General features: G+C 61.4%; 1 protein-coding gene across 2 annotated transcripts; it reads left to right on the forward strand.

The window, feature by feature from the left end:
- The first annotated feature begins 4080 nt into the window (after positions 1-4080).
- On the forward strand, positions 4081-25633 carry SEMA3F (semaphorin 3F). 2 transcript variants are annotated; one of them, XM_059856348.1, is made up of 19 exons: positions 4081-4204; positions 7184-7347; positions 15692-15852; positions 16002-16064; positions 16482-16601; positions 17993-18073; positions 20103-20196; positions 20521-20640; positions 21556-21695; positions 21785-21899; positions 22086-22155; positions 22262-22406; positions 22522-22744; positions 23575-23663; positions 24001-24042; positions 24198-24355; positions 24434-24501; positions 24938-25071; positions 25145-25633. In XM_059856348.1, exons 2-19 carry the CDS (start codon positions 7227-7229, stop codon positions 25553-25555), a joined length of 2355 nt encoding a protein of 784 aa, XP_059712331.1. In that variant the 5' UTR covers positions 4081-4204; positions 7184-7226; the 3' UTR covers positions 25556-25633. The 2 variants fall into 2 exon arrangements, with proteins under 2 accessions (XP_059712331.1, XP_059712332.1); XM_059856349.1 differs by lacking the exon at positions 17993-18073.
- Positions 25634-25928: the final 295 nt, after the last annotated feature.

Here is a 25928-nt window from a genome sequence, read left to right on the forward strand (position 1 = left end):
TCTGCAGCTGGAGTTCTCCCGGGGGCTGGGAGACCCCCCAGCATTGCTTCCTACAGTAGGGTGGGAAGGGCAGACGGCTTCATAGGGGTGGGAAGGGCAGAGGGTGATGGGTCAGGGAAGGTCCAGCCCCTCATCACCCCTCTGCCTGCCCCGCAGCCCTCGCAGCATGCCTGCCCTGCAGTACAGCTCCTCTCTTCTCCCATCCTGCATCCACCATTCCCTACAACCCCCTGCCTGTATCCCCCAGAGCCTGCATCCCCTTGCCCTCCCCAGCCCCAGCTCCCAGCTCTCCTGCGCTGCCTCAGGGTGGGTGCCCAGGATGGTGCCAGGCTGCGGGCACCCTGGGGACCTGGGTGGCCACCATCGCTGCCCAGCCTGCCCTGGGGGCACTGGCAGTACGGGGGTCGCTGCTGGCAGTCAAACCTGCGGCGGGCAGCGAGGGGCTGAGCCGCTTCCTGCTGCTGCGGGACGAGGAGCGGGGCAGCAGAGGGTTAAGCAGCGTCTGGCGGCGGGAAGGGGACCGGGAGGAGGGGGGAGATGGAGGAGTTTGTTTAATAGCTGGAGACAAGCTATGCAGCTGTGCAGGTCGGACGGGCCCTGCAGCCCCCGGCCCCGCCACCCCCTCCCCGGCCGTGCCCGGGCAGGCAGGCAGCAGGCAGGGAGGCAGCGCAGGCAGCAGGCAGGAGGGCAGGGAGGCTGGCACGGGGCTGGCAGCTGGGGAGCCTCAGCAGGGTTATAAAAGGCAGGAATGCTTCTCCCAGAGCAGCACAAGGCAGGCGATGCCTGCCAGCCCGGCAGGGGATGGCGGCACCGCCCGGGAGGTGACACCGAGGGCGCCCGGGGTGCTGGGGGACACTTTGGTGCCGAGGCACCACCCAAAGGGCTGAGCAGCTCCTCAGGTCTTTGCAGGCTCCCTGCGGTGGGTGGCAGTGGGCTGGTCCCCAGGCTGGCTCAGAGGGGCACCAAATCTGGGCTGCTCTGCCACCAGCACTGCCCCGCTCCCTCCCGGCATCATGGCACTCCCTGGGGACACCCACCCCGGTGCTCGCTGGCATCCCCGGGCTGGGGCAGGCGAGACAGGGACCCCTGGCCTCGAGGAGGAGGCGTGAGACGACAGGCAGGTGGGGGACAGATGGCCAGAGCATGAAGCTGGCACGGGCTGAGCCGAGGCATCCGAGAGCTGCCAGGGGCCTCTGCACCACCATGCAGCAGGGCCAGGACAGGGACAGGCTGGGAATGGGGGAATGGGCACAGGAACAGGGGTGAGGACAAGGATAGGGAGGAGAATGGAAATTGGGACAGGAAAGGGATGGGAATGGGGACAGGAATCATGGTGAGGACAGGAAAAGCGACTGAGATGGGAATGAGGACAGGGATAGGGATGGGAATGGGGACAGGAAAAGGGATACAAATGAGAATGGGAACGGGTATAGGGATGACAATGGGGTGGGGATGGAGATAAAGATGGGGATAGGAATCGGGACAGGAACAGGAATGAAGACAGGGATAGGGTGCTGGGTAGGTAGTGACTATCTACCCCAGGCCTGGCAAGGGCTGAGGAGGCAAAAAGGAGCTTGCAGGAGCTGGAATAGGCAGGCGGTCACCCTCAAACATGGCATGGATGTGGCCACATCAGCACTTCCCATCCCTGGTGCTGGGGGAAGAGCTCATGGAGTGGGGAAGGGTCCAAGGGTCAATGCACGAATGGAGGATGCAGTGACCCACCCCTCAGAGAGGCTTGGAAGTGTAAAGAAGCTGGGGGCCAATTAACCTCACTGGCTAATTAGGACAGGAAGCCACAGGCTTAAACTGCAGCAGGGGAGAAGGAAGTTACGGGAAGGCTGATTTATAACTATGGGGACTTGGGAGAGTTAATGGCTCAGTTCTGGGTTAATGATACACCGGGAGGTCCGGGACCCTTTCCGTGCCAGCAAGCCGTGGATCATGGGGATGAGAGGGGATGGTGGGGACCCAGCTGCTCCTTTCTGGGTCTCCAGGACACCCACACCTGTTCTGGAGGCCACGTCTTGGGAGGGTGACCCGGGGTGGGCACTCCCTCTCCTGCCTGGCATCACACCAAGGCAGCCGGGGGGAGCACCCACAGCCCCCCCAGCATCAAGCAGGGAGTGCAGGGGCGCTGAGAGCCTCTGGCTGTGGCTGCCCCACTTTAATTCGCTACCAAATGTGTGTCACCACCCCCAGAAGTGAGACTGGAGGCTGTACCAGAGCCCAGTGGCCCTGGAGTGCCTGGGGGGGCCAGGTGACCTGCCACCACCACAGCCCCGTGTGCCGAGGCGCCAGCACAGAGGACAAGGTGCCCCAAAGCATCACCAGCTCACCAGCTGCCAGGAGAGAAAGTGAGACTGGAAATTCAGGACAGTCTTTGTGTTTGGACCAGATCACGAGAGACTGGGGCTCCGAGGGGAAAATAAAACCTCTCCTTAGAAATTCTTTTATCCCAGGGAGCTCCCGCGTATCGTGTTTCGGGCCATTTATTTGTGCTGCTGACTGAGGCCATTGCTGCTGCCCTCCCGCACACAGAGTGCCTGGTGATGAGAATCCGGCGACAAACTCCTCATTTTTCAGAGGAAGACAGAGCAGATGTGCGAGGGTGAAGGACGGCGCCAGCTTATTTCTGTGGAGCCATCCCTGGAAAAAGAAGAGGCAGCAGGGGGCAGATCACAGTGGGGCTGGGAGCAGACACCCTCTCTGCCTCCTCCTCAAGCAGCAGCAGTGCCTGCGGGACAAGGTGACCCTGCCGGGGGGGAAACCCTGCCCTGCAAACTTTCCCCTCTTCCTGTGGGGTACTTAGGGCAATGGAGGGGCACTGGGACAGGGCAGGGGTCTGTGCTCAGGGGAGGGGATTTTCCAGCAGCAATATCTGCTTGTGGGTGGCTGCTGCTCTCCATTCCCTGGTCTTTGTGCTGGAATGCCTTGGCTCCCTCTGCCCTGCTCCTATCCAAGAAGCCTTGGCTCAGAGGAAATGACAGGTCTTAGATCAGGGCACCTTCTGCTCCAGCATGCATTGTTGTAGTTTTTCAGCATCCTAAACACCTCATTGCCCCATTTGGGAGCAGGTAAGCAGAAGGAGAGGCTGCAAACCTCTGCATGAGTCCTCTTAGGCCAAGGGGGAAGGTCCTGTTGGGATTGGGGGGCATGGGGCCAAGTCCTGTGGTGCTTGCAGGGGGTTGTACCCATATCTGGGTGAGGAGGCTCTGACAGAGGCCACTAGCTTGGCAGAAACAGAGCAGGGGAACTGAGACACACGCCTGGCACTTGGGGGAGTCCAAAGTGTCCCCTTCAGGCAGGAAGGACCAGCTCAGCTGCACAGCATCTGCCAGTCACTGCCTTGGGTGTGCAGGGGGGACGGTGCCGGGCAGGGATCACCCAGTGCCAGCCCAGGAGGGAATGGTCCCAGGAAGGGATAGCCAGGAAGCAGCAGATCCTGGATGCCAGGCACAGGTACTGAGCGGGGATCCCCCAGGTGCCAGCAAGCCCCAGGGCCGCGGGATGCTGTGCAACCAGAGGGGGCAGGGGTCACCGGCCTGCTCCGGCCTGAGGGCCGGGGGTCACCCGTGGGGGTACCCGGGGTGGGGGCGGCAGAATGAGCAAGGTGGGGCTAGGGACGGCGCCTCACTCCCGGCATTTGGAGATGTCGTGTCTGGGAGACGCTTTTGGTTTCTCAGCGGAGCCGGAGCTCTCACAAAGCCGCCGACTCGCCGGGGCTCGGCTCCCCGCAGACCCCGCCGCCCCGGGCCGCCCCCCGCCGCGGCAGACAAAGGAGGGACGGCACTTATTTATCCGCCTCCTTCCCGGGACCGGCGGGAGGGTGGTGGGCTGCGGAGGTGCGGCGAGCCACCGGCGGGCAGGCACGGCGCGGCGGAGCACCGCCTGCACCCCGCAACAAAAGGCCGGAGCAGGAGGTGAGCGCGGGGGCGGCGCCGGGGCTCGAACCTGCAGCCTGGGGCGGTGGGAGGGGCCGGGGGCGCGTCCATGCGAAGGACGCCCCCCGCGGCGGGCCCGCAACGGGGCCCAGTGGGGGCCGGGCCCCGCCCGGTGCCCGCCCCGCCCCGCCCGGCGCTCACGGGCCGGGGCCGCGGCGGCAGTCGCGGCCGAGAGATGGCGGGGGGCCGCGGGACCCCGGCGCGGCGCTGAGCCCCGCCGCCCTCCTCAGCGCCCGGCCGCCGCCGGGACCCCCGCGGAGGTAAGAGCGGCGGCGGGCGGCGGAGCGGATGCCCGGCGCGGGGGGCGCCCCGGGAAAACTTTCCGCCGCTCGGAACTCGCGCGTGTGGGTCCCCCCCGCCGCAACTTGCCGGTGAAGTGGGCAGGTGGGGCTTGGGCTGCTGCCGGCGGTGCGGTGCTGGGACCCCATCCCCGAGCCGGCGGCGGCGCCGGGTGCGCTGGGGACCCCCGCTCTCCGCCTCGCAGCGGGGTTATACCGAGGTGGGGGGACCCCGCCGGTCCCCCTGCTCCCGGGAGCCGCGGCTGGGGGGACGCGCCCCGGTCCCGCTCGGGGCGGGGGGACTGTCGCAGGGGACGGGGGCTGGTAGGGAGCTCCCGGGGCATGGGGGTTGCGGCAGGGCTCGGCGGCGAGCGGGTGCCCAGGGACGGGGTGCCGGGGGAGACACACGGAGACTCACACGCCGGAGAACGCCCGGCACCCTGAGCAGGCTGGCGGAGCCCGCCCCGGTGGGACGCCGAGCCCCGGCAGGAGCCCGCGCCCCGGCGCGCTGGGGCTGCGCGGAGGACGCCCGGGCGGGGGGCGCAGGGGACAGCCGGCGCTCCCTGGGGACAGGCCAGGCGTTCCAGAGCGCAAAGTTGTGCAAAGTTATTTCCCGTGTGCGCGGGGCCGCGCTGGGCATTTAGCGGTATTGTATTATGTTATGTTATTTTTTTTTCCCCCTATTTTCCCCCCCTTCCCACTGATGGCATCGCGCGCCGTGGCCGGAGGTGGGCCAGGCTCCCCTCCCACTGCCTATCCTGCCTCTATTGCTTTTCCCTCCCAAAATGTTTCCTGTTCTCTCCCGAGGCCACGGGGAGCAGGCGTGCAGGCAGCTCAACCCCTGGGTCCCCCCGGGCTTCTCCCGAGGCATCCCCTGAGCCCTCTTTGGGGGTTCGATCCCCAAAAGGAGTCCCTGTTCCAGACGAGAAAACCTTTCCCTAATTGCTTGGGCTCGGCGGCGCTGGGCTGACCAGCCTGGGGAAAGGGGGATAAAGCCGAGTAGGATTTTGATCTTCCTGCGGCAGCACAAGCAATGGCCAAACTTTAATTGCTAAAAAACTCCTCCAAGCCCAGACGGCCCGGGGGTTGGAGGGCAGGAATGTGGCCGCTCTCCCCTGGAGTTCTCCGTTTCCCCCGAGTGCGGATGACCCTGGAAATGGACATTTCCTGGCCAAGGTGCACTCCAGTGGCCCGTTTCCCTTTTTTGCTTCCTTGGAATTTGCCTTTCCCAGCCGGGTCTATGTGCCCCCCACTCACCGCCGGCCCTTTCCCCTCTCCTCGCCCTGCGCTCGCTGCGCTCCCCTCCTCTCCCTCTTTTCCTTTGTTTGCCATCTCGCTCCCTGTCTCTGACGCGTACGCCGCTCCATCCAAATGCAATAGTAGGATTTGCCAGAATTATTTCCTAAAGCTGCCGGGGAGAGGGGGGAGGTTTGGATGGAGGGGGGTTATTTAACTGCAACCAACTGGAGTTTTGGCTGGTGGAGGAATTGGGGGTGCAGGCTGTCCCGGCCTGGCTCTGATGGGAAGGGCAGAGCCTGGGAATGGGTGGGAGAAGGGGAAAAGCAGCCTGAAAAGGGACCGAATACCAGTACAATGGAGCAGAGCTGGGTGTGCTCAGGGACAGAGGAGCAAATTGAAATATTTACTGACCCCAAAGGCAAGAAGGAGAAAAAAAATACACAGCCCCAGGGAGCAGCAGTGCCACCGCACGCGGGGTCTTGCCCTGCTGCTGGTGACAGTGCTGCTGCCCTTGCCCTGCTTGGGGCTGGGGGTGTGGGTGCTGTGCACTGCAGGAGAGGCCAGCCAGACCACCCGGGTGGGGTGCAGGATTGCCCCCCTTGCAGCTCAGCATCTCTCTCCGGGGTGCCCCAAAGGGTTCCCAGCCATCCGTCCAGCCTCTTTGGGTGTGCCTGTCCCCTGTGGGGCTCCGTGGAGGCAGCTGGCAGAGCCCTGGAGGGCATGGCTTCACTGGGGTGTCACGGTGGGGACCCCTATTCCCACATAGCTGACCCCCTTTGGCTGGGCTGGCTGGGTACTCCCCACATGCCTGTGCCCCCCCGGGTGCTGTGGCACAGTGCATCCCACCCAGGCGTCCAGCTCCCTGGGGACCCGAGGGGCTTCCCACCATGGGCCTCCCAAATCCCGCCTGAAGTGCCCTGGACTCCCCCAGGAGGGTGCTGCCTCAGGAGAGGGGCCTGACCCGGGGGATGGTGTGTCCAGGAGGGGCCGTGGGGTGCGCGGGGGGCACCGTGCGTGGTGCCCCGTGCCGTGCTGGGGGTGTGTGTGTGGCTTGCTGGAGGCAGCTTGGCGGACTCCGCTCAGTGCCGGAGCCCCAGGGAGTCCAGCTGCCTGGCACACAGGCAGGGCTTTTTTTTTTTTTCCTCTTCTTTTTCTTCCTCTTTTATTTATGAAAAAAAAAAAAATCCTTTTTTTTTTTCTTTTTTTTTTTTGTACGTTCTTGGAATAATGAAGTCCAGATTTCCTTCATGTTGGAAAGATTTGATCCCAGCTCTGCTTGCTGTGGCTTTGCTGGGGGCTGGGAGGAGAGGTGGGGAGGCAAGGGCTGGGAGTGGGACCCCTTTGGGTGCTGGGGCAGGGAAAGCCAGCCCCGTGGGGGGCTGGGGATGCTGCAGCTGAGGGGGGGCTGTGAGGAGGGGTGGAGGGATGCTCCTCACCTGGCCAAGGCTCACCAGCTGAGGTGGAGGAGGGTGCTGCAGCGGCTCTCACTACGCTTGCCTCGCCCTGCGTGCTCGCCAGGGAGGTGAGGCTGTGGTCCCCCGATTTGTGCCCCCCACCCCCAGTCTGCAGAGCGGGGTTCAGCCTCCCGGGCTGGCCCCCACTCCTCCCCGGAGGATGCTGCGTGCCAGCGGTGATGGAGAGCGGGATGTGGGGCTTGTACCCCTCAGGGGGGTGGTGGGTGCAGTGAACTGACATCCCTCCCACGTGTGCCCTCCTTGGCAGGCTCGGCTCCCCAGGACTGCCCTCGGTCTCGGCGCCCAGGCGCATGCCCACCATGCCCGTGGTCGGTGTCCTGCTCTGGGCCACCCTGCTGACTCTGGGCTGGCGGGCTGCCCATCCCAAAGACCACGGCTTCGCTACCCCCAGGGTGCAGCTCTCCTTCAAAGGTAAGAGTCTGGTTGCTGGAGTGGGGGGCAGGGTGGGGACCCCAAGGCGGAGGAAACCACGGGCACCCCAGTACAGGCTCCTTCTCCTCCTCCTCACTGGGGAGGCACCAGCAATTTGCACCCTCAGAAACCTCCACGAGGATCCATATTCAGGTGTGGCTGAGCTCCCAATCTGCACAAGCACACACAGTCTTGGGGGGCTGGTAGTCTGCCTAGTCCCCCCAGTCTGCTTCCTGTTGTGGGTGGGTGGCTCCCTCCATCTGGCAAAGCTGGGTGCTGAGGTGCAGGAAGCCCCCCCGGCAGCACCCCGATTCCAGACAGCAGCTTGACGCCGCCCCGACCCCCCCAGCTGGTATTAACGCCTGGGAGCTGGCAGGGAGCCGGGAGAGGCAGGAGGGGAGGGTGCTGGGTGGGGGGAAGGGGCTTAACCCTTTCATACCGGGGCTGCTTAGCCCACCCAGCCACTCTAGGAGCTGTGGGGGGACCCCTGGGTCAGCTTTGGTGTGCACCTTGGCAGAGGGGTTTGTCTTGAGCTCATGTTTTGAGGTTGCTGAGGAGGCCAGGCTGAGGCTGATGAGGCAGGTCCCAGGGCTGCAAACCTTGAGGAGCGGAACGGAAATTGTTCCTGCTGGGGGCTTGCCTGCTTAGATGTGTCAGGAGGTGACAGACACGAGGAGTCTCATGTCTGCCTCCCCTTGGGGTCTGTGGGAAAGCTGGGGCTGTGCTGCCTGTGCCCTTCTTTGCTGTCCCACTGTGCCTTTGCCCTCTGGTCACCTACTGAAGGGGTGAGCCCAGGGATGTGGTGGCAGAACTGATGGTGAGCACAGCAGAGCCAGGCAGGAGGGGCCAGGGGGGCTGACAGCAAATGCGGTGAAGCAGCAATAGCCATGGGTGTTACAGGCTGGTCTTGACAGAAAAAATGGCTGGTATGAAGAGTCTGGGGACAAGTCCAGGCTGGAAAGCAGTGAGCAAGTTCTTCCCCAGAGGCAGGCACTGCTTTCCTCTCCAAACAGCTTTTCTGGAGGGTTTGGGGGGCTCCTGGGGCACTTTAGCTGCTGTACAGATGCTTTTCCACCTTGGCTTGAAACACTTTTCCTCATAGCTGTGGGGAGGGGAGGCTCCAGCAAAGTCCCAGCTGGACCTGGTGCCCACTGCCATGGTGTGCTCCGGGAGTGAGATTAATTCTGGATAGGCATGGTTAAGCTTGCTGTGCTACAAGTTAGGGGCTGGTTTGGGGTTGGTTTTTTTTGGCCCCAGCTGGTTGGAGCTATAGTTCCTGGCTGTGCTCAGGATCTGCAGTCCTTCTCCCTCCTGCCTGAGGTGGTGTGGCAGGGCTCCCCCTGCTCTCACTGCCTAGAAGGGGGATTTGTGGTGGGAGAAGGGCTGATTTGCACTGGCACATGGAGAAGAAATGCCAGAGGTGTGCTGGATCCAAGCAGATTGGGGTTGGGAAGGGGTGCCACTCACCTCTTTCCTGCCTGTACTCTGACAAGGGTGGCAGTGGTGGAGGATTCTCCCAGGGTCTTCCTCGAGGGCCTGCTGGGAGCCACACACCAAACTGCTGGTGAGCAGCTTCCTCAGTTGATCATCTGTGTGCAGCCTCCCTGAAGCCAGAGAACCATGAGATACGGGGTGGCAGTGGCACTTGGTGGATGGTCCAGCCCCTTCTCCTGCCTGTAGAGGCAGGGATGATATCCAAATGCCCGGCCCCAAACCTCCCAGTGCAGCTGCAGACAGTGGGGTTGGGTGTGATGTGTCTGGGCTGGGGGACATTGGTGTGATGAGTTGGGCTGGGCTCTGCTGTCAGGGTTGGCTGTGCTGCCACAGGAGACCGTTTGTCACAGCTGCTGGGCTGGGGTGCAGGTCTCTAGCACAGCATCCTTCTGGCTAAAGCATCCCAATGCCAGGGTGGGATCGAGGTGGCCTTGTGGCCAGGCTGCTGGGGAAGGAGCCACCATGTCCCCAAGCATGTCCCCTGGCGCCGTGGCCATGTGGCTTAGCTGCCTGGAGCGCTGCCAGCTGCGGGAGCGTCTCTGGGTTTGTTTGCCTTTGCTGTTATCACGCGCCAGGGGTTTGTCGCAGCTCCCCGGGGCCTGCGTCATCCTCCACGGAGCCCCGGTGTCTGAGTGCAGGGAAAAAATACATCTGTAAAATACTGAAGTGATAGGAAAGGGGTGGGAACTGAGCTGCAGTGCCCTGGTGCAGGGTGATGGGCTGGGCAGGGTCAGTCCTCCCCCCATCCCGTCACCCCCGTGGTCTCTTTACGTCTGTCCTCCTCTCAAGGCTTTCCTGTCCGTGTGTCGGCAGGAGGAAGGTGACCAGCATGGAAAGAACAGTGCTGGGAGCGGCTCCGGCACAGCTCCCTTTTGCCAACAGCTCTTCCCAGATCCCAGCCCAGTGCTGGCCAGAAATAGGGTGGATATTTTTAATCATCTCCGTGCTAACAATCCGCTCGCTCCCCACACTGCTGTACACATCCTGCGGTCCCCTCTGCTCTGGGCCTTCCTCCGGGCCGGGGGCTCGGGCACGAGAGAGGCTGGCCCATTCCCCACGAGGATGCAGGAGGTGATGGTGATGATGGTGATTCATCCCTCCGTGTCCTGCTCCCTGTCCAGCGTGGGAAAAGCGTGCGGGAAGGAAGGGTGGGCTCTGGCCCCGCATCACGGCGGGAAGCCCTCGAGGTCAGGGCTCTCCGTGGGGCTTCCAAACGGGAGCCGCTCCCGCAGCAAGGGGAACAGCCGTGCTGGCCCCTCTCGGAAAAGCTGTGGCTGAGGTCCAACTGGGGGCAGCCCCGGCGGGGAGGGGCAGGGTGAGAGGCAGGGCAGTTCCTGCAGGGGAAAAAAATTACTTTAAAAAGAATGAATTGAGCGTGGAGTCTCCTCTGGGCTCCACTGCCAGCCCCCTGCATGGCCTCGCTCCTGCCTGCCTCGTGCCTCAGTTTCCCCTCCCACCCCGCTGGCATCTCTGCTGGTGGCCAGGAGATACTGGCACGCTTGATCCGGGCCAGGGGGTGGCAGATGGCTGGAGAGGAGCCCGGACAGGGGACCATGTCCTGGGGGCCACCCAGGCGCCCTCCTAAGCTGCTGCAGCTGTGGGCACTGCTTGGTGACAGCAGGATGGGATAAACAGGGGGTGCGAGCAGGGCCAAGGGCTTAGGGACAGCCAGTGCTAGGAATGTGCTGGGAACACTGGCACTGTTGGTCCCCACCCTGGCCTGAGTGCCCCATGCTGCTCCTCAGACCCCAATAAAGGTCAGGGGGATGCCACAGTCCCCTTTCCCGTGCCCGAAGGGGCGGGGACATGGGGCTGAACCCTGTGACCCCTAAGAGGATTTCCTTGGCTGGGACAGTGGGGGGCTGCGGCAGAGCCCCTCCACCCGCTGGGACCGGCTGCTGCTGGGGCTGAGCTCCCTGGCTCCGGCTGCGAAGCTCCATAAGCTCCTTAAACCCTCCCTCCCCCAAAAACCCTGTGCAATTTCAGCCCCCCCAAGCCTATATCTAATAAGCCAGTTATCCCTCAAATTAACAATGCTCCTTATGGAACAGCACGGCCCTTCCCGGGGTCCTGGCAGGGGTGTTCTCCCCACTCCAGAGCTGCTCGGGCACAGAGCAAAGGGCCTGGAGCAGCCGCAGTTTCCACCCGGCACCGTGCCCTCCCCTCGGGGGCTGCGGAAAGAAATCATGTCCAAACATTAAACAAAAGAGCCCAAACAGCAATGGGCTGGGGCATCTCCGCTCAGCGCTTTGCTTTTGGGGTGATTAAAGTATTTTTTTCTGAAGCCAGGCTTTTTCCTGAAGGGGATTTCGTGCTGCTGGAGCATCCCCCGACCCAGCCAAGAGCCCGGTCTCCACTGCGCAGTGATGCTCGGTGGGGACGGGGTCCCCCTCGCAGCGCTGCTCCTTGGGGCACATGCACACACCAGCGCTTGGGGCAGGCTGGCCCGGGGATGAATCAGCGGTTTCCGCTGAAAAAATGTGGGTTTTCTTTTTATTTTTTTGTTTTTTGGCTTGCGTCCAACCGGCCGGGCTGCGATGGCTGCGGGGAGCACCCGGCCGGCACCTCTTTCATCCCGGGGGATTTGAGCCGGGCGGCGGCAGCACCTGTCCGTCCTCTGCCGCGGGTGCCGGCACGGGGCGATGCTCCAGGGGGGGCTGGAGATGGTCGGGGCTGGAAGGCAGCAAGCGGGAACAGGAGTTTTTTCATCTCCCGAGCCCATGCAAGGCAGCTTCGGTTTCCTCCCACCTGTGAATCGGTTAAATGGGAAAAGAGCTTGGCTGGGGGCCACGGAAACTCTCTTATTACATGTAATTAGCTTAATTACATCATAAATAACCCATCAAGGGGTAGCAGAGTGACGCTCAAACAAATAAGCAATTCTGCTTTCATCGGACGACCCACCCAGCTCTTTGATCAGCCCCAATAACAACAAATGCTTTAACCACGAGAGGGGACACATCCAGCCCCCTATCCCTCTCCTGGCATTGCTCCCCATCCTGCCCCTCTGACGCAAACCTAAAAAGCTGCATCTCAAATTCCGAGTAGGGAAAAAAATTAGTAGGGAACATAATCAAAATTTGGGGCACGCTTTTAAATTTGTGGGATAAAACGCTGCAGGATGGAGATGGGATTTATCCCTGCTGTGCCAGGCTCCCTTGGGATCAGTGCTGGGCTTCTCCATCGGCATTTAAAGTGAATTCATTCTTCCCCATGCAAAGAAAGGGCTCCCGAAAGGCGCTGGCTCCGCCAGCCGGGGTGGTTGGGGGGGGGCGGGTGTGCGGTTATTGAATATAAACACGCCGTGTAATTTACATGCTAATTATGTTGAATGCGCTACAAGCCCATAATTAGAATCTAATTAGGTGAGAGCGCCTGTAATTGGTTTTGGGGAATGCAGTGATGGTGCACCTGGGGAGGTGACCCGCTCGGGTCGTAATGGCATTAACTCTTCATGCGGGTGCCCTGGTGATGTTTGAGGGAGTCGGAGGATTTGGGGGACTGGGGTGGGGTGGGGAGTCCCACGGGGTACGCAGTTTATCGAGAACCCCCAAAATCTCCCTTTTGCTTTGGAGATCAGCACTGGTCTCCGTGCCAGTGGGTGATGAACAGGGACCACTCACCCCTGCCCGATGGGGGCCAGTGGTGACAGCCAGCAATGGTGGACAGCTGCCGGAGCTGGGAATGCAGCCCGAAATTGGCATTGCAGGAGGAATTTGGCTTTGCAGAACATCCAGTGGGGCGGTGGTGCCGCGGGCAAAGCAGAGCATCGTGCCTTGTTGCCAGCCCTGGGGCTCCTGGCCGCCGGCATCACTCGAGGGCGCGGGGTAATTACAGCTCAGCGCCCGAGGACACAAAACGATTGCGGGCAGGCGAGTCCCGGGGGGCTCGCTGGGGGCTCCGCGGAATGTTGTGAGGGGACGGTCCCCACGGAGGCCACCCTGGCTGTGATGCCGAGCGGCTCCTGGCTCCGGTGCTCGGCAATTAAAATAGGATTAGGCTCCCGGCCAGCCGGGGAAGCTCTGTCGGTGCTGGGATTGGCAATGGCGAAGCAGAAGGGAATTTGCTCGTCGGGGCGCATCGGCTGGTGAGCGGGCCTCTGCAGCCCGGCCGGGGCCCCTGCCCCACCCCATCCCCAGGGACACCCCATGGCTGCTGGGGGCAGCTTTGGGGGCACAGTGACACTGGGGGATTAGGCGGTGCGGTGGAGGTTTGGGAGGTCAGAGGTTGTGGCAGGGTCTTGGCTGCCCCACCATTGTCTTTGGAGAGGGCGTTCCGGGGCAGCGGGTCCGGCACCGCCCTGCTTCGGGAGTGCCCCTCTGATCGCTGGGCCGTGGGGGGTTGAATGGAGCCACCGGCGGGGGGCCAAGGCCCTTTGTGCTACCGGCCCTGTCCCTTGCTAAGCCCTGGAGACGCCCATCCTAATGGATGTGTGGGGTATTTGGGACTGTCACTGACATGGAACCCTCTACCACTCAGTGTCCCCGCGCTCCAGGATCCTGGGGCTCTTGGTGCTGATATTCCCAGGCTTAGCAGGGACGACAGATGAGGGGCTGTCCTGGCATGGGGGCTCCTGTCCAGTTTAATTGACATCCTTATCTCTGTCTGGTCCAGGTGTCTCTGTCCTGCGTCGGAAGGCTGGGTGTGCAGTTCCATCATTGGCAGCTGGGGATGAGCTCTTCTGCTCTGCCGGTGTCACTCACTGCCAGAGCCACCCTGCCCTTTCCTGCCTCCCAAGCTCTGTGACACCAGCATGACACTGAGGGAGGCACCAGCACACACCCAGAGCGTGGGGCACACCCCTGTACACACCCGGAGTGTGGGGCACACACCTTCACACACCTAAAGCATGGAGCACACACCTGCACACACCCAGGGCATGGGGCACACACCTGTACACACACCTGCCAGTGGGGCAGCTTCAGGACAGAGGACAGGCAGGGAGCAGACCCAATGTGGCATGGCACAGTCAGGGACCACTACAGAACAGGCTGGGGACGCCATGGGTGGCATGTGAGCCAGCGCCAGGAACAGGAAGCATCTGGAGCCCAGATGGGGCAGGCAGGAGGAGGAGCCTGCCTGGGTGGGTGAGTGGGTGGGTGGGTGAGTGGCTGCCTGGCCCCCCATCCTTGGCACTGTTCCACTGCACCTCTGAAATGGCTCCCCGGCCTGCAGCCCAAATTCCAGCCCTTGCACATGCCCACCGTGCTCATCCCGCCCTCCAGCCCTGGCAGACAGGCAGGCCCCAAGCCCCCAAGCCAGGAGGGGCTCCTGTCACAGCCCATGACGCAGTTTCCCACAGCCAGCCCCGGCGGCTCCCACTCCGTGTGTGAGCTCTGGCCTTGCTGCCGGAGCTGAGCGGGTCCAGATCTGCGCAGGGGCGGCGCTGGGGACCATCAACAGCTGCCAGCCATGGGACAGAGGGGCTGCCCTGGCTGGGAAGGGACCCTGGGGCACCTGTGGGACATTCCAGTCCCTTGTGCAGCCGGGAGGTCAGGGGATCTGCAGGCACTCGGCCTGGTGCTGGGAATGGAAGCTGGCTGCTGGAGCCGTGCCTGGTGCTGCCTGGAAGCCGGTGTGATGCTTCCTGACACTGACCTGCAGGACCCTGCTCTGCTCCTCCCCAGGAAGGGTCCCCAGAGCTGCTCCTGGTGCCTCCTGGGGCACACTCCACAGGGTGAGGGTGCTCACTGGATCAATGTATCATGGATGTGGCACCCGATGGCAGTTGGTGGCATCCAAAGAGGATGACAACGCCAAAGAATATGGCATCTGGGGCAGATGGCATCCCATGAGGGTGACATCCAATGGCTGAGGATGGCATCTGATTGTTGTTTGTGGCATCCAAAGAGGGTGACACCTTTTAAAAACGTGGCGTCTCCAAAGTGGTTGGCTTCAGAGGCTGATGGCATCACGTGGAGGTAGCATCCAATGGCTGTTGATGGCATCCTAAGAGAGTAGCACCTCCAAAAGGAAGCATATGGGGAAGATGACATTCCATAGGGATGGCATCTGATGGCTTGGAGTGGTATCCAAAGGGGTGGCATCCAGGGCAGATGTCATCCCATGGAGGTGGCATCTGATATTTGGGGGTGGTATCCAAAGGGGGTGACACCTCCAAGGGGAGTGACACCTCCAAAGAGTGGCATCTCCAAAGAGGTGGCCTCCAGGACAGATTATATCCTGTTGGGGCAGGGTGCTCTGTTTTACTCATGCCCTGGCCCCTGCCGCGTGGTTCTTGGCACTGGCCCACATCATCTGCAGCACTTCTGCCTTCCATCTGGCTGCCTCGTTGCACTTGTGAATATTCATGACCCTCATTATCCTCTTTCACTCCTTGCTCCCACACTTAGACTAAAAATAACTTTCCAAGGGGGGATGGGGTTTGCGGTGCGGGGGAGAGGCTCATCACCTCCCCTGGAGCTGGTTCCCTGGGGTCCCAGCTCTCCCATCCTAGGAGCCAGAGGCTTGGCTGGAACATGGGGTCACAGGGCAGGAGGGGGATGATGCTGGAAATTTTGGAAGCTGTTGTCTCTGGGCTGAGGTGGCAGAGAGCTCTGGCCTCCTGCCCCATCTGAATGGCAACCGCTACTCATTGCTGTGGGGTGCTTCATCTCCTGAGCCCAAGTTCCGATGATCTCTCTTCTGGCCACGCTTGGTTGTCCCAGCTGGCCATGAGCATCTCTGTCATTGTCCCTTGTCCCGCATAGAGGTGGCAGTATCATGGTGCTCATGGGGTGGAAAGTGGGCACCTCCTCTCACGGGCTGTCCTCCAGCTGGACCCAGGCTTGGACTCAGGGATGACACTGGGGTCCCTGGGGCACTGACACCTTCCCCTTTCCCCCTGTAGAGCTGAAGGCCACGGGCACAGCACACTTCTTCAACTTCCTCCTCAACTCCAGCGACTACCGCATCCTGCTGAAGGATGAGGACCACGACCGCATGTACGTGGGCAGCAAGGACTACGTCCTCTCGCTGGACCTGCACGACATCAACCGCGAGCCCCTCATCGTAAGCTCAGGGCAGGGGGAGCAGGTGGAAGGGGGTAATGGGGCACTCTGGGGACCTCTTGGGTGCCAGGGCAAGAGCTCGATGGGCATAACTGGTGCTGATGGGGCCAGGTGGGAGTCCTGGTCTCCCCTGGGTTGGTGTTTCCACAGATCCATTGGCCCGCATCCCAGCAGAGGATCGAGGAGTGCATCCTATCAGGCAAGAACAGTAATGTGAGTAACCACCATGAACCCCCTTCTAGTAGTGGAGTGGGGCTGGTGCCTGGCACTGGAGTAGAATTTATGTCTCTGTATCCTCCTCTGGAAAAGCCACCCCCTAGCGTGTACAGCTGTGTTGAGATGGGGTGGCACTCCAGGGTGTTGCAGTGTCCTGTCACCCATTGTGTTCCAGCCAGGCAGGTCCTGGAGAGCTTTCTGGGCAAGAAGGAGGCCAAGCTCCCCATGCTGCTTCCTCCTACCAGCCAGGGCTGGGTCCTCCAGCTTGCCAGCTCGTGGCCCATGCCAACCCCTGATCCATGCCGTTCCGTGCCACGTGCCATCCAATGACCTGTTCCATCCCATGCCTGCACCAACACAGCCCCATGGCAGTCTACAGCCCCCTGGGTTGATGTGTTCTCCTCTGCTTCCCAGGGGGAGTGTGGCAACTTCATCCGCCTGATCCAGCCCTGGAACCGGACACACCTCTACGTGTGTGGCACTGGCGCCTACAACCCCATCTGTGCCTTCGTCAACCGCGGGCGCAAAGCCCAGGTGAGGGGCGGGAGGGATGGGCTGCTGAGCTGCTGTCTGGCACGGGGGTGCTGAGCTGCTGTCTGGCACGGGGGTGCTGAGCTGCTGTCTGGCACGGGGGTGCTGAGCTGCTGTCTGGCACGGGGGTGCTGGCGCAGTCACCAGGGGACTGCAGTGGGGTGGGTGCTTGGCTCAGCTCTGCTGGCTGCTGGGGGAGGTTGGGAGCAGCTGAAGGTTGTGGGCAAGGGCAGTCTGGGTGTGACCATGGCTAACAGTGTTGTGCTGCTGAGAGGGGCCAAGCCATCTCCACAGACCAAGGACTTCTCTTCACACTGGAACTTGTCTGTACTCTGATGTCAGCTTCCACACAACGTGCCCTCCCACCCTGCTGGCTGCAGCCACTGCTGGATCTCCACTGGGACGAGGGACATGTCAACCCAGCTTCCCACTTGCTGCCAGGCTGCTGAGCCCCTCACCATAGTTTCCAAGGATGCCAGCACCAGTGCTGCACAGGGAGAGCTGTGCGGGGATTGTGCCAGCTCGTGTGGCCATGTCAGGAACATCCCCGGATGGATGTCACCCAGCACCAAGGACCACAGCGTGCAGTGAGAGGGTGGCATCAAAGCTGCATGATGCCAGGAAGGAGGTGTGGCAGACAGAGGAGCATTTTCAGGACAGCCTTGGGAGGGAGCTGGTCTCTGCAAGTAGCAGCATGAGAATCCCAGGGGTCCTAAGCCCTGTGAGGTGTCTGTCCCCTCTGCACTGGAGTAACAGGTCCCAGGCTGTCTCTTCTCCCGAGGCTGGAGAGGGAGTCACCAGCCCAAAGTGATGGAGGATCACGGCGCTGGATGGGCTTCTGCCTCAGAGCCCCCAAACCTGGCATGGGCACTGAGAGAGGTGGATGCTGCTCACACCATTCCAAATTGGGATTGGAGTGGGACTGAACAGGGGAGTAGCAGCATATGAGGGGGACCTAGGGTGCCAGTGCAGTCGAGGACAGCACTAGTTGGCCAGCAGGGTCAGTGGCAGTGTGGAAGTGTTCAGTGACCCCATGGTGCTGATAGCTTTGATGCAGAGGCATTGCTCATCAACATAGGAGGAGCAAGGTGGCAGGTGCCATTTTTGAGCCCCCAGGTGTGAGCCCAGCCTGGCTGGCTGAGGGCAACCATCTTTCCACTCTCTCCTACTCCATGCTAAGGGCCCCCCAGTTCTGTGGGAGAGAGCAGGATCTGTCCTAGAGAAGCTCCTGCTGGAGGCCAGCCCAGCCTGGAGCAGGAAGGAACACAGGGGGACAGCAGTGCTGCTGCTCAATGGGCATCCATCACCCCAGCTCCTGGGGTCCCCTGCTCACCCCTGCCCTGGGGGTCCTTCCCCTGCCGGCGCTAACTCTCTGCCCTGCTCCTTTTCCCCAGGGGTTCCCGCAGAGCCAGCCGGGAGGCCGGGAAAGCAGCTCCACCGACAGCCCCCTCAGCCCGAGACCGGCACAAAGCAAGGTGGGAACGGGTCTGGGAGCCCGCCATAGCTGTGCCCACCTGGCACAGGGGCACACCAGGGCCGCGGGCTCCTCATCCCACTGGCATGCTTCGACCCTGGGCCAGGCGCCACCCCCTTCCCTCCCAGCGCAGCATCTCCCGGCCACCGGCCTGGCGTCGGCTCTCCTTCTCTCACTAACTCCTTCCTCCTAGTCCATGTAGGATCCCCCCCGTGGGGGACACTGTCAGGGATGGTGGCTCTCCACCCACCGCTGACTTTGCCTGACTCCAGGCTTGCTGTGTCCCTTGGAAGTGGGAGCATGTGCTGGCAGAGCCACAGAGCTTGGAGTGATTCAGGGGAGGATGCCCAAGTAACATGCAGAAGGTGTTTGGGTAGGGCCTACAGAAACATTACTGAGAAGCTGCTTCACCTTGCCCCAAGAGGGGCTTATGTCATCCTGGAAGTCAAGTGGACTCAGGGAGGTGACAGCATCCCCGGCTTCTGCGAGCACCCCAGTGTGCAGCCCACCCTGACAGTGTCACCCCCGAGCCTCTCCCCTCTGGACTAACACGGGTCAGTGCATGGGCTCGGGAGCATGGGGGACATGGGCACCCTGGTGCAGCCTGGGGCTCCCCCAGCTCCTCGGGTGGTCGGGGGCAAAGGGTGATGCTTGGCAGTGAGCATCTCCCAGACTGTGGGCAGCTCCTGCTGCCAGTTCCCCAGTGCCAGCTGGGAAAAGGCTGTGTCCATTTTAGCCCCCTCAGGTCACCCCTGCTGAGCAGAGGGTGTGTGTCCCAGCAGGAGCTCCCTGGGGGCTTGCCAGCACATGCTTCCTGGCAGCTCTGGTGCATTTCAAGGTGCCTTAGCTGATCAGCAGTGCCAGCGCCACAATGGCTCCTGTGCTGCCTGACCAGGAGGGTGAGATGGTGCAGCCAGTGCCAGGGCTCTGCTGGAGGGAGAGAGGTTGTCCATGTGAGGTGTTTGCCCACTTCAGGAGCGGGGCCAGCGCTGGGCAGAGGTGTTTGTGCTGGTGATGGTGGCACAGACTGCACAGGGCAGCAATGAAGATGGAGAAACATGGCTGTGCCCGTCTCTGGGCCTGGGTGCCCCAGGAGGAGCTGGTGTGAGCAAACCTTCCAGTGGGAGATGCCCACGGTGAGATCCCAGCCCCTCACCCTCTCTTGTTCTTCCCGAGCCTGGGCTCCACCAGGACCCTGCTGGCCTCTCAATGGAGGGTGCCTGTCACTGTGTCTATCACCCATGTGCCAAAGCCAGGGCACTGGGTCAGTGGGCATCTGCCCAATTTGGTTGCTTAAGGTCCCCCCCCATGCCCAGGCTCCCTGTGGATGTCTGTGCTACTGCTTTGTCTCAGCTGAAGGTGGTCTCTATGCCAGGGTGAGGAGTGACCTGGCTGGGCCAGCCTGTCCCTGTGTGCCCCCAGCCAGCCCTGGCAGAGGATTTTGAATGTGCATCCAGAGGCAGTATGGGTCTCACTCCTGGCTGGGAATGTGTGATGGTGCCAGGGATGGCCACGGGAAGGCAGAAGCGACAGTATGGAGGCATCCCACGGAGCTGACACAGCATCTTACTGTGTGAAGAAAAGCACTGGAAAATGCCCCTGGCAAGAGAAGTGCAGTGGATCCAGCAGCCAAGCTGTGCTGAGCTGTGCTGCAGGCCAGACCCTGCCTGCTGAAGCTGCTGGAACTGTGTGACCTTGCTGGGCAAGAGGCAATGCGCAGCACAGCCAGCTGGAGTGAAGAGGCAGTCAGAGGGGGATGTTTTTCCAGACCTGGGGGATGGATGCCCCACTTCAGCCTGATGGCTCAGCCAAGTCTCCAAGTGGTGGAGGGCATGGAGAAGAACCCAGCATCTTTGGAAGAGTTGCTCACAGGAGCTTCAGCTTCTCAGGAGACCTGCAGCCTTCCACATCTGTCCTCGCTGCTGTGCACCATCATGGAGGAGGCTGCCTCTCCTGGTGGGCCTTGGGAGCTGTCACATGAGTGGAAGAGTGAAAGTCTAACCAGCTGCTCTATTTGCTTCCTTCTCCAGGATTATATCTTCTACCTGGAGCCAGACAAGCTGGAGTCGGGCAAGGGAAAATGTTCCTACGACCCCAAAGTAGACACTGTCTCTGCATTAATAAGTGAGTCCTGTGGCTCCCTGGAGCCAGTGCTTCCTGCTCTGGGCAGAGGGAATATGCAGGAAGGATGGAACGTTTGCTCCCACCAGGAGCAGGGTTCCTGCTCCACCACTCTGCCTGCTTCAGCTGGCCAGGCACCTGGCCCAGCAGAGGAGGGGATCGTGGTTACAAACCAGTGCCAACCTCCAGAACTCTGGGATGGTCACAGGCGGTGGCTCTTGGTTGCCTGGTGGCTACTGGCCTGGTCTGGGGCTGGCAGTTGAAGAAGGTGGGTGTATGGGATGAGGTGGAGATTCCTGGCTGACCTCTGACCTCTGCCCTCTGCAGATGAAGAGCTTTATGCTGGTGTGTACATCGACTTCATGGGCACGGACGCAGCCATCTTCCGCACCATGGGCAAGCAGACAGCCATGAGGACAGACCAGTACAACTCCCGCTGGCTCAATGGTGAGTTCAAGTGACACTGGCCCAGGTGCCCTGGGGACCTCATGGCTCCAGGCCTAGAGGTGAGACCTGTCATGTGGTACTGCCTCCTCCAGAACAGAGACAGCAGCCAGCATGGATGGATGGATGGATGGATGATGGATGAATGGATGGATGATGGATGAATTGATCATGGATGGATAGATTGATGATGGATAGATGAATTGATGAAGGATGGATGGATGGATGGATGGATGGATGGATGGATGGATGGATGGATGGATGGATGGGAAGGCATACAAGAGCAGGGATAGCTGTGTTGGGCAGTGACAGACATGCCTGGAGCTTTGCTGGGCGGCAGGAGCAGACTGGTGAGAGATGGGGCTGGCTCTGCTGGTGTCAGTGCATGGGTTTGTGCAGTGCTGAGATGTCACCCGTGTCGCCTGCAGTCGGTGACCCCGAACGTTCATTTGCCCCCCTTGGAGCACCCCTGCCTGCGGGGCAGCAGCTGAGTAAACACAGCAGAGCAGATGGGATGATCCTGCCGGGCTGGGGAGCCAGCGGGGTGGTAACCCGAAGAGGGGGAGCTGTCAGCACAGCCTGGGCACTGGCTGATGGATGGCAGGGAGAAGCTTCCTGAGAAGCTTCCATGCTGTGTGGTTCCTTCCTGGGGAAGACTGGTTCCCACCACCTTGCTTGTAGAGCTGATGTATCTCTTCAACCTGTGGACCTCAGGAATGCTCCCAGGGGCCCCAGAGATGCTTCAAGCCTCTCCTGGTGCATTAGACATCACAAGAGACAGCCAGTAGCTCTCACTCTGTGACAGTGCTTTTCCAGGAGTGAGGTGATGCTTCAGCAGAGGGGCGCTCAGCATCCTGCTATGGCATGGAGCAGCAGTGCCCTGGGCTGATGGTGCCATGCTGTGCTGTGCCATTCCAGACCCAGCCTTTGTCCATGCCCAGCTCATCCCTGACAGCAGTGAGAGGAATGATGACAAGCTCTACTTCTTCTTCCGAGAGAAGTCAGCTGATGCCCCACTGAGTCCTGGGGTCTATTCCCGCATCGGGCGCATCTGCCTGGTAGGTGTAGCAGAGGAGAGGCAGGGAAGCAGACAAGGAGGTGGGCAGGGGGACAGGCAGGGCTGAGCACAGGGGTCTCACTGTTGCAGAATGATGACGGGGGCCACTGCTGCCTTGTGAACAAGTGGAGCACCTTCCTGAAGGCCCGGCTCGTCTGCTCTGTGCCGGGACCCGATGGAATTGAAACACACTTCGACGAGCTCCGTGAGTGTGCGAGGAAAGGGATGGGAGCCTTCTCTACCCCTGCAGGCTTGAGGGGCACCCTGGGCAGAGTTGGGGACACCCCTGCTGCCCCCTGCCTCTTGCTCTTCCATGGGTAACTGCTCTGCCTGTACCCTGGTGTCCCTGCCTACCTTCCCTATGGTGACGCCTCCATCTTTCTGTCCCAAGAGGACGTCTTCATCCAGCAGACTCAGGACACCAAGAACCCTGTTATCTACGCTGTGTTCTCTGCTTCGGGGTGAGTGCTGACCCTCCTGGCACAGTGCAGGAGAGGAGGGGGTCTCAGCTGGATGGGTGTCCTGGCAATGCCATGACAAAGGGTGGCAGCAGGTCCTTGCCCCCAGGTCGGTCTTCAAAGGTTCTGCTGTGTGTGTCTACTCGATGGCTGACATCCGCATGGTCTTCAATGGGCCCTTTGCCCACAAGGAGGGACCCAACTACCAGTGGATGCCGTACACAGGAAAAATGCCCTACCCCCGCCCAGGCACTGTAAGTACCACCCGGGCACCACGCATAGGTGAGCCAGTGCCTGCCAGCCAGCCAGCACCCTCCGACCTGTACTCGGGCACCAACTCACCAAGCCCTGGTGATGTTTGTGCCGCAGTGCCCTGGGGGGACCTTCACCCCATCCATGAAGTCGACCAAGGACTACCCCGACGAGGTGATCAACTTCATGCGTGCGCACCCGCTGATGTACCACGCCGTGTACCCCACGCACCGCCAGCCGCTGGTGGTGCGCACCAACGTCAACTACCGCTTCACCACCGTGGCTGTGGACCAGGTGGACGCGGCAGACGGGCGCTATGAGGTGCTTTTCCTGGGCACAGGTACCCATGCCGCGCACCGCGGGAACGCAGCATGCTCCGGCGCGGCCCCGGAGGGCACGGGCACCACCAGGGCTGGCCAGAGCACGGTGCCCTCCACTGCTAGAGCAGGGTGGGGGGCTGAGAATGCCCCCCTGAGATCCCTGCCCCTCCTCGAGGCTCCAGACTGTTCTTTCCCTGTCCTGATGCCATCCCACAGACCCTACTGTCCTCCTGCCTGGTCCTTCCCTTAGCCCAGCTCATATCCCCAAAGCCAGTGATCCGGCATGATCTTCCCATCCTCGGGATTCTACCATGTAGCCTGGTCCTCCCCCTGTCCTGGTGCTTGTTACAGGGGCCTCATCATCCAGCCGTATCCTTTCCTGACCCTAGCACCCACCCATTCCTGTTGCCCATGCTAAGCCCGTCATCATTCAGCCTTGTGCCTTTCCTGCCCAGTTGCCCATCCCAGAGGCACTGACATCCAGCCCTGTCCTTCCCAGACCTCAATGCCCATCCTAGGGGCACTACCATCCAGGCCAGTGCTTCCCCTGCTCTTAATGTGCATCCCAGAGCACCCATGATACATCCTGGTCCTTCTCTTGCCCTGGTGCATGTCTGCATGCTGCTCTGGGCACTCTCTGGAACTCTGGTGGCGCTCTCTAGACACAGCTGGTTACCTGAGCTGGCACACTCCACCCCAGACATAGTTAGCTGCCACAGCAGGAGAGAGATGGGGATGGGCCTGGGGGATCCTTCCTTTCCACAGGCCCAGCAGAGACGCCCTTCACAGACAGGGAGGGCATGGGTGCCCAGGGTAGCACTGAGCACCTGGGCACTATGGTGTCTTGCAGATCGGGGCACCGTGCAGAAAGTCATTGTGCTCCCCCGGGATGACATGGAGACAGAGGAGCTCATGCTGGAGGAGATTGAAGTGTTCAAGGTAAGGACTGGCATGTCCTCCACCCGCTGCTGAGTGTTCTTGACCCAGCCAACCAACGCCTTGGGACACCAGCCAGCCCCTTGAGTTACCAGCCACTCCCTGGGACAGCAGCCAGCCCCTTGGGTCAGCAGCCAGCCCTTTGAGGCATCAGCCAGTCCCTTGGGACACTAGCTACCTCTTGGCCAGCTCTGGAGGGACTCCAGGCTTTGGTCCTCCTGCTCACATCTCCCTCTGCCTGCTCCAGTTGCCTGTAGGGGGTCTGGGGTGCCCACCCTAGGGCTGTAGTGTCAGTCCAAGCAGTCATCCCTCCATCTTCTTCATTCCTGCTCTCATCCAGGTGCCAGCCCCCATCAAGACAATGACCATCTCTTCCAAGAGGGTGAGTCATAGCAGAGGCTGGGTGGGCAGATCCCATCCCTGTCCCAGCGGTGGCATTGCCCAGCATCACCACAGCACTGGAACAGGGTGTTTGCAGGGTCCTTAATGTACTGGGGATGAAGTAGTATCTCAGCCTGTCCTCCTTGTTCCCAACAGCAACAGCTGTATGTGTCCTCGGCCGTAGGCGTGACCCACCTGGCCCTGCACCGCTGTGACGTGTACGGGGAAGCCTGTGCTGACTGCTGCCTGGCCCGGGACCCCTACTGTGCCTGGGATGGCAGCGCCTGCACCCGCTACTCCGCCTCCTCCAAGAGGTACAGGGAGGGCCAGGGAGGGGCAGGGAGGAATCCCCCAGCCACAGGCTCCCCCTCTCAGCTCTCACTTCCCTGCAGGCGGAGCCGGCGGCAGGACGTCCGGCACGGCAACCCCATCCGGCAGTGCCGCGGCTACAACTCCAATGGTGAGGGGGGTCTGGGGCAAGGCCTGGGACAGCTGGGAGGGGAGGCTGAGGGCCAGGGCCGACTGGGGACACAGGGGTTCCTTGGTGGGTGGATGGTTTTGTGGGTGGATGTATGGGAAGGTACATGGATGAATGGGTGGGTGGGTGGATGTGTGGGTGGTTGTAGGGAGGAAGATGAGCATTGATGAGTGGATACATTGGGGATGAGAACAAGCAGAGAGAAATGGGTTGGTTCATGGATGGGTGGATGGATGGATGGATGAATGAATGGATGGATAGATGGATATACTGGGGATGGATGGATGGATGGATGGATGGATGGATGGATGGATGGATGGATGGATGGATGGATGGACACCCACCCTTGGAGACAGATGGGGCAGGGGAGATGTGCAGTGCGGTGGGGGTGACCTGGCTGCCCATGACCCCCCTGCAGCTAACAAGAACACGGTGGAGGCCGTGCAGTACGGGGTGGAGGGCAGCACAGCCTTTCTGGAGTGCCAGCCGCGCTCGCCCCAGGCCAGCATCAAGTGGCTGCTGCAGAAGGACAACAGCGACCGGCGGAAGGAGGTAGGGCAGGGCAGTGCTGGGGGTGCGGGGGTGCCGGGTGCCAGCGGCTGAGCCGTGCTCCCTGTGCCCCCAGCTGCGCGTGGAGGGCCGGGTGCTGCGCACGGAGCAGGGCTTGCTGCTGCGGGCCCTGCAGCTCAGCGACAGCGGCCTCTACTCCTGCACCGCCACCGAGAACAACTTCAAGCATACAGTGACCAGGGTGCAGCTCCGTGTCCTCAGCAGCCGCGCCGTGCACACCGTGCTGGTCCAGGCGGAGACCCCCCCCGGCCTGCCGGGTGCCCCCACCCCCCGCTACCAGGACCTGCTGCAGCTCCTCAGCCAGCCTGAAATGGGACTCCTGGACCAGTACTGCCAGGGCTACTGGCGGCACACAGCCGCCAGCCCCCCGCAGCCACTGGCTGGCCTCAAAGCCAAGGAGCAGCAGGACCAGAAGAAGCCACGGAACCGCCGGAATCACCAGCCAGAGACCTATGGGCATACATGAAACCATCATCAGGGACTTTGCTAGTACAGTGGTCTATTTTTCCCCCCTTTTAATATTAAAAATATCTATAAATAAAAATATATATATATATATATATATATATACACATCCACGCACACACACGCGCGCAGACACACGCACTCCCCCCTCCCACGGGAGGTGGTATTTATTTGTACACTGTACATAGTCACTGGTGTGGTGCTACCCCCACCTCCCCACTCCAGGGAGGAGCAGGGACCCCTAAGGTGGCTGCAGCCACCATCGCTGTCTTCCTCCCTGCCAAGGACCCCCAGATCCTGTTGTGCGGGGACCGTGGGTCACCACAGCCCTTCTCCCACACAGCTGGGGCGTGGCACCGTGCTGGGGCATGGAT

Source organism: Haemorhous mexicanus, chromosome 11, assembly GCF_027477595.1.
Source record: "Haemorhous mexicanus isolate bHaeMex1 chromosome 11, bHaeMex1.pri, whole genome shotgun sequence".
Taxonomy (NCBI): domain Eukaryota; kingdom Metazoa; phylum Chordata; class Aves; order Passeriformes; family Fringillidae; genus Haemorhous; species Haemorhous mexicanus.

What these genes read in the sequence shown, in the direction of transcription:
- SEMA3F (XM_059856348.1), top strand. Translation starts at nt 7,227, where the DNA reads ATGCCCACCATGCCCGTGGTCGGTGTCCTGCTCTGGGCCACCCTGCTG. An exon ending in TCAACCGCGAGCCCCTCATC is followed by an intron (nt 15,853 to 16,001) that starts GTAAGCTCAGGG and finishes GTGTTTCCACAG; the next exon opens with ATCCATTGGCCCGCATCCCA. An exon ending in CCGCGGCTACAACTCCAATG is followed by an intron (nt 24,502 to 24,937) that starts GTGAGGGGGGTC and finishes ACCCCCCTGCAG; the next exon opens with CTAACAAGAACACGGTGGAG.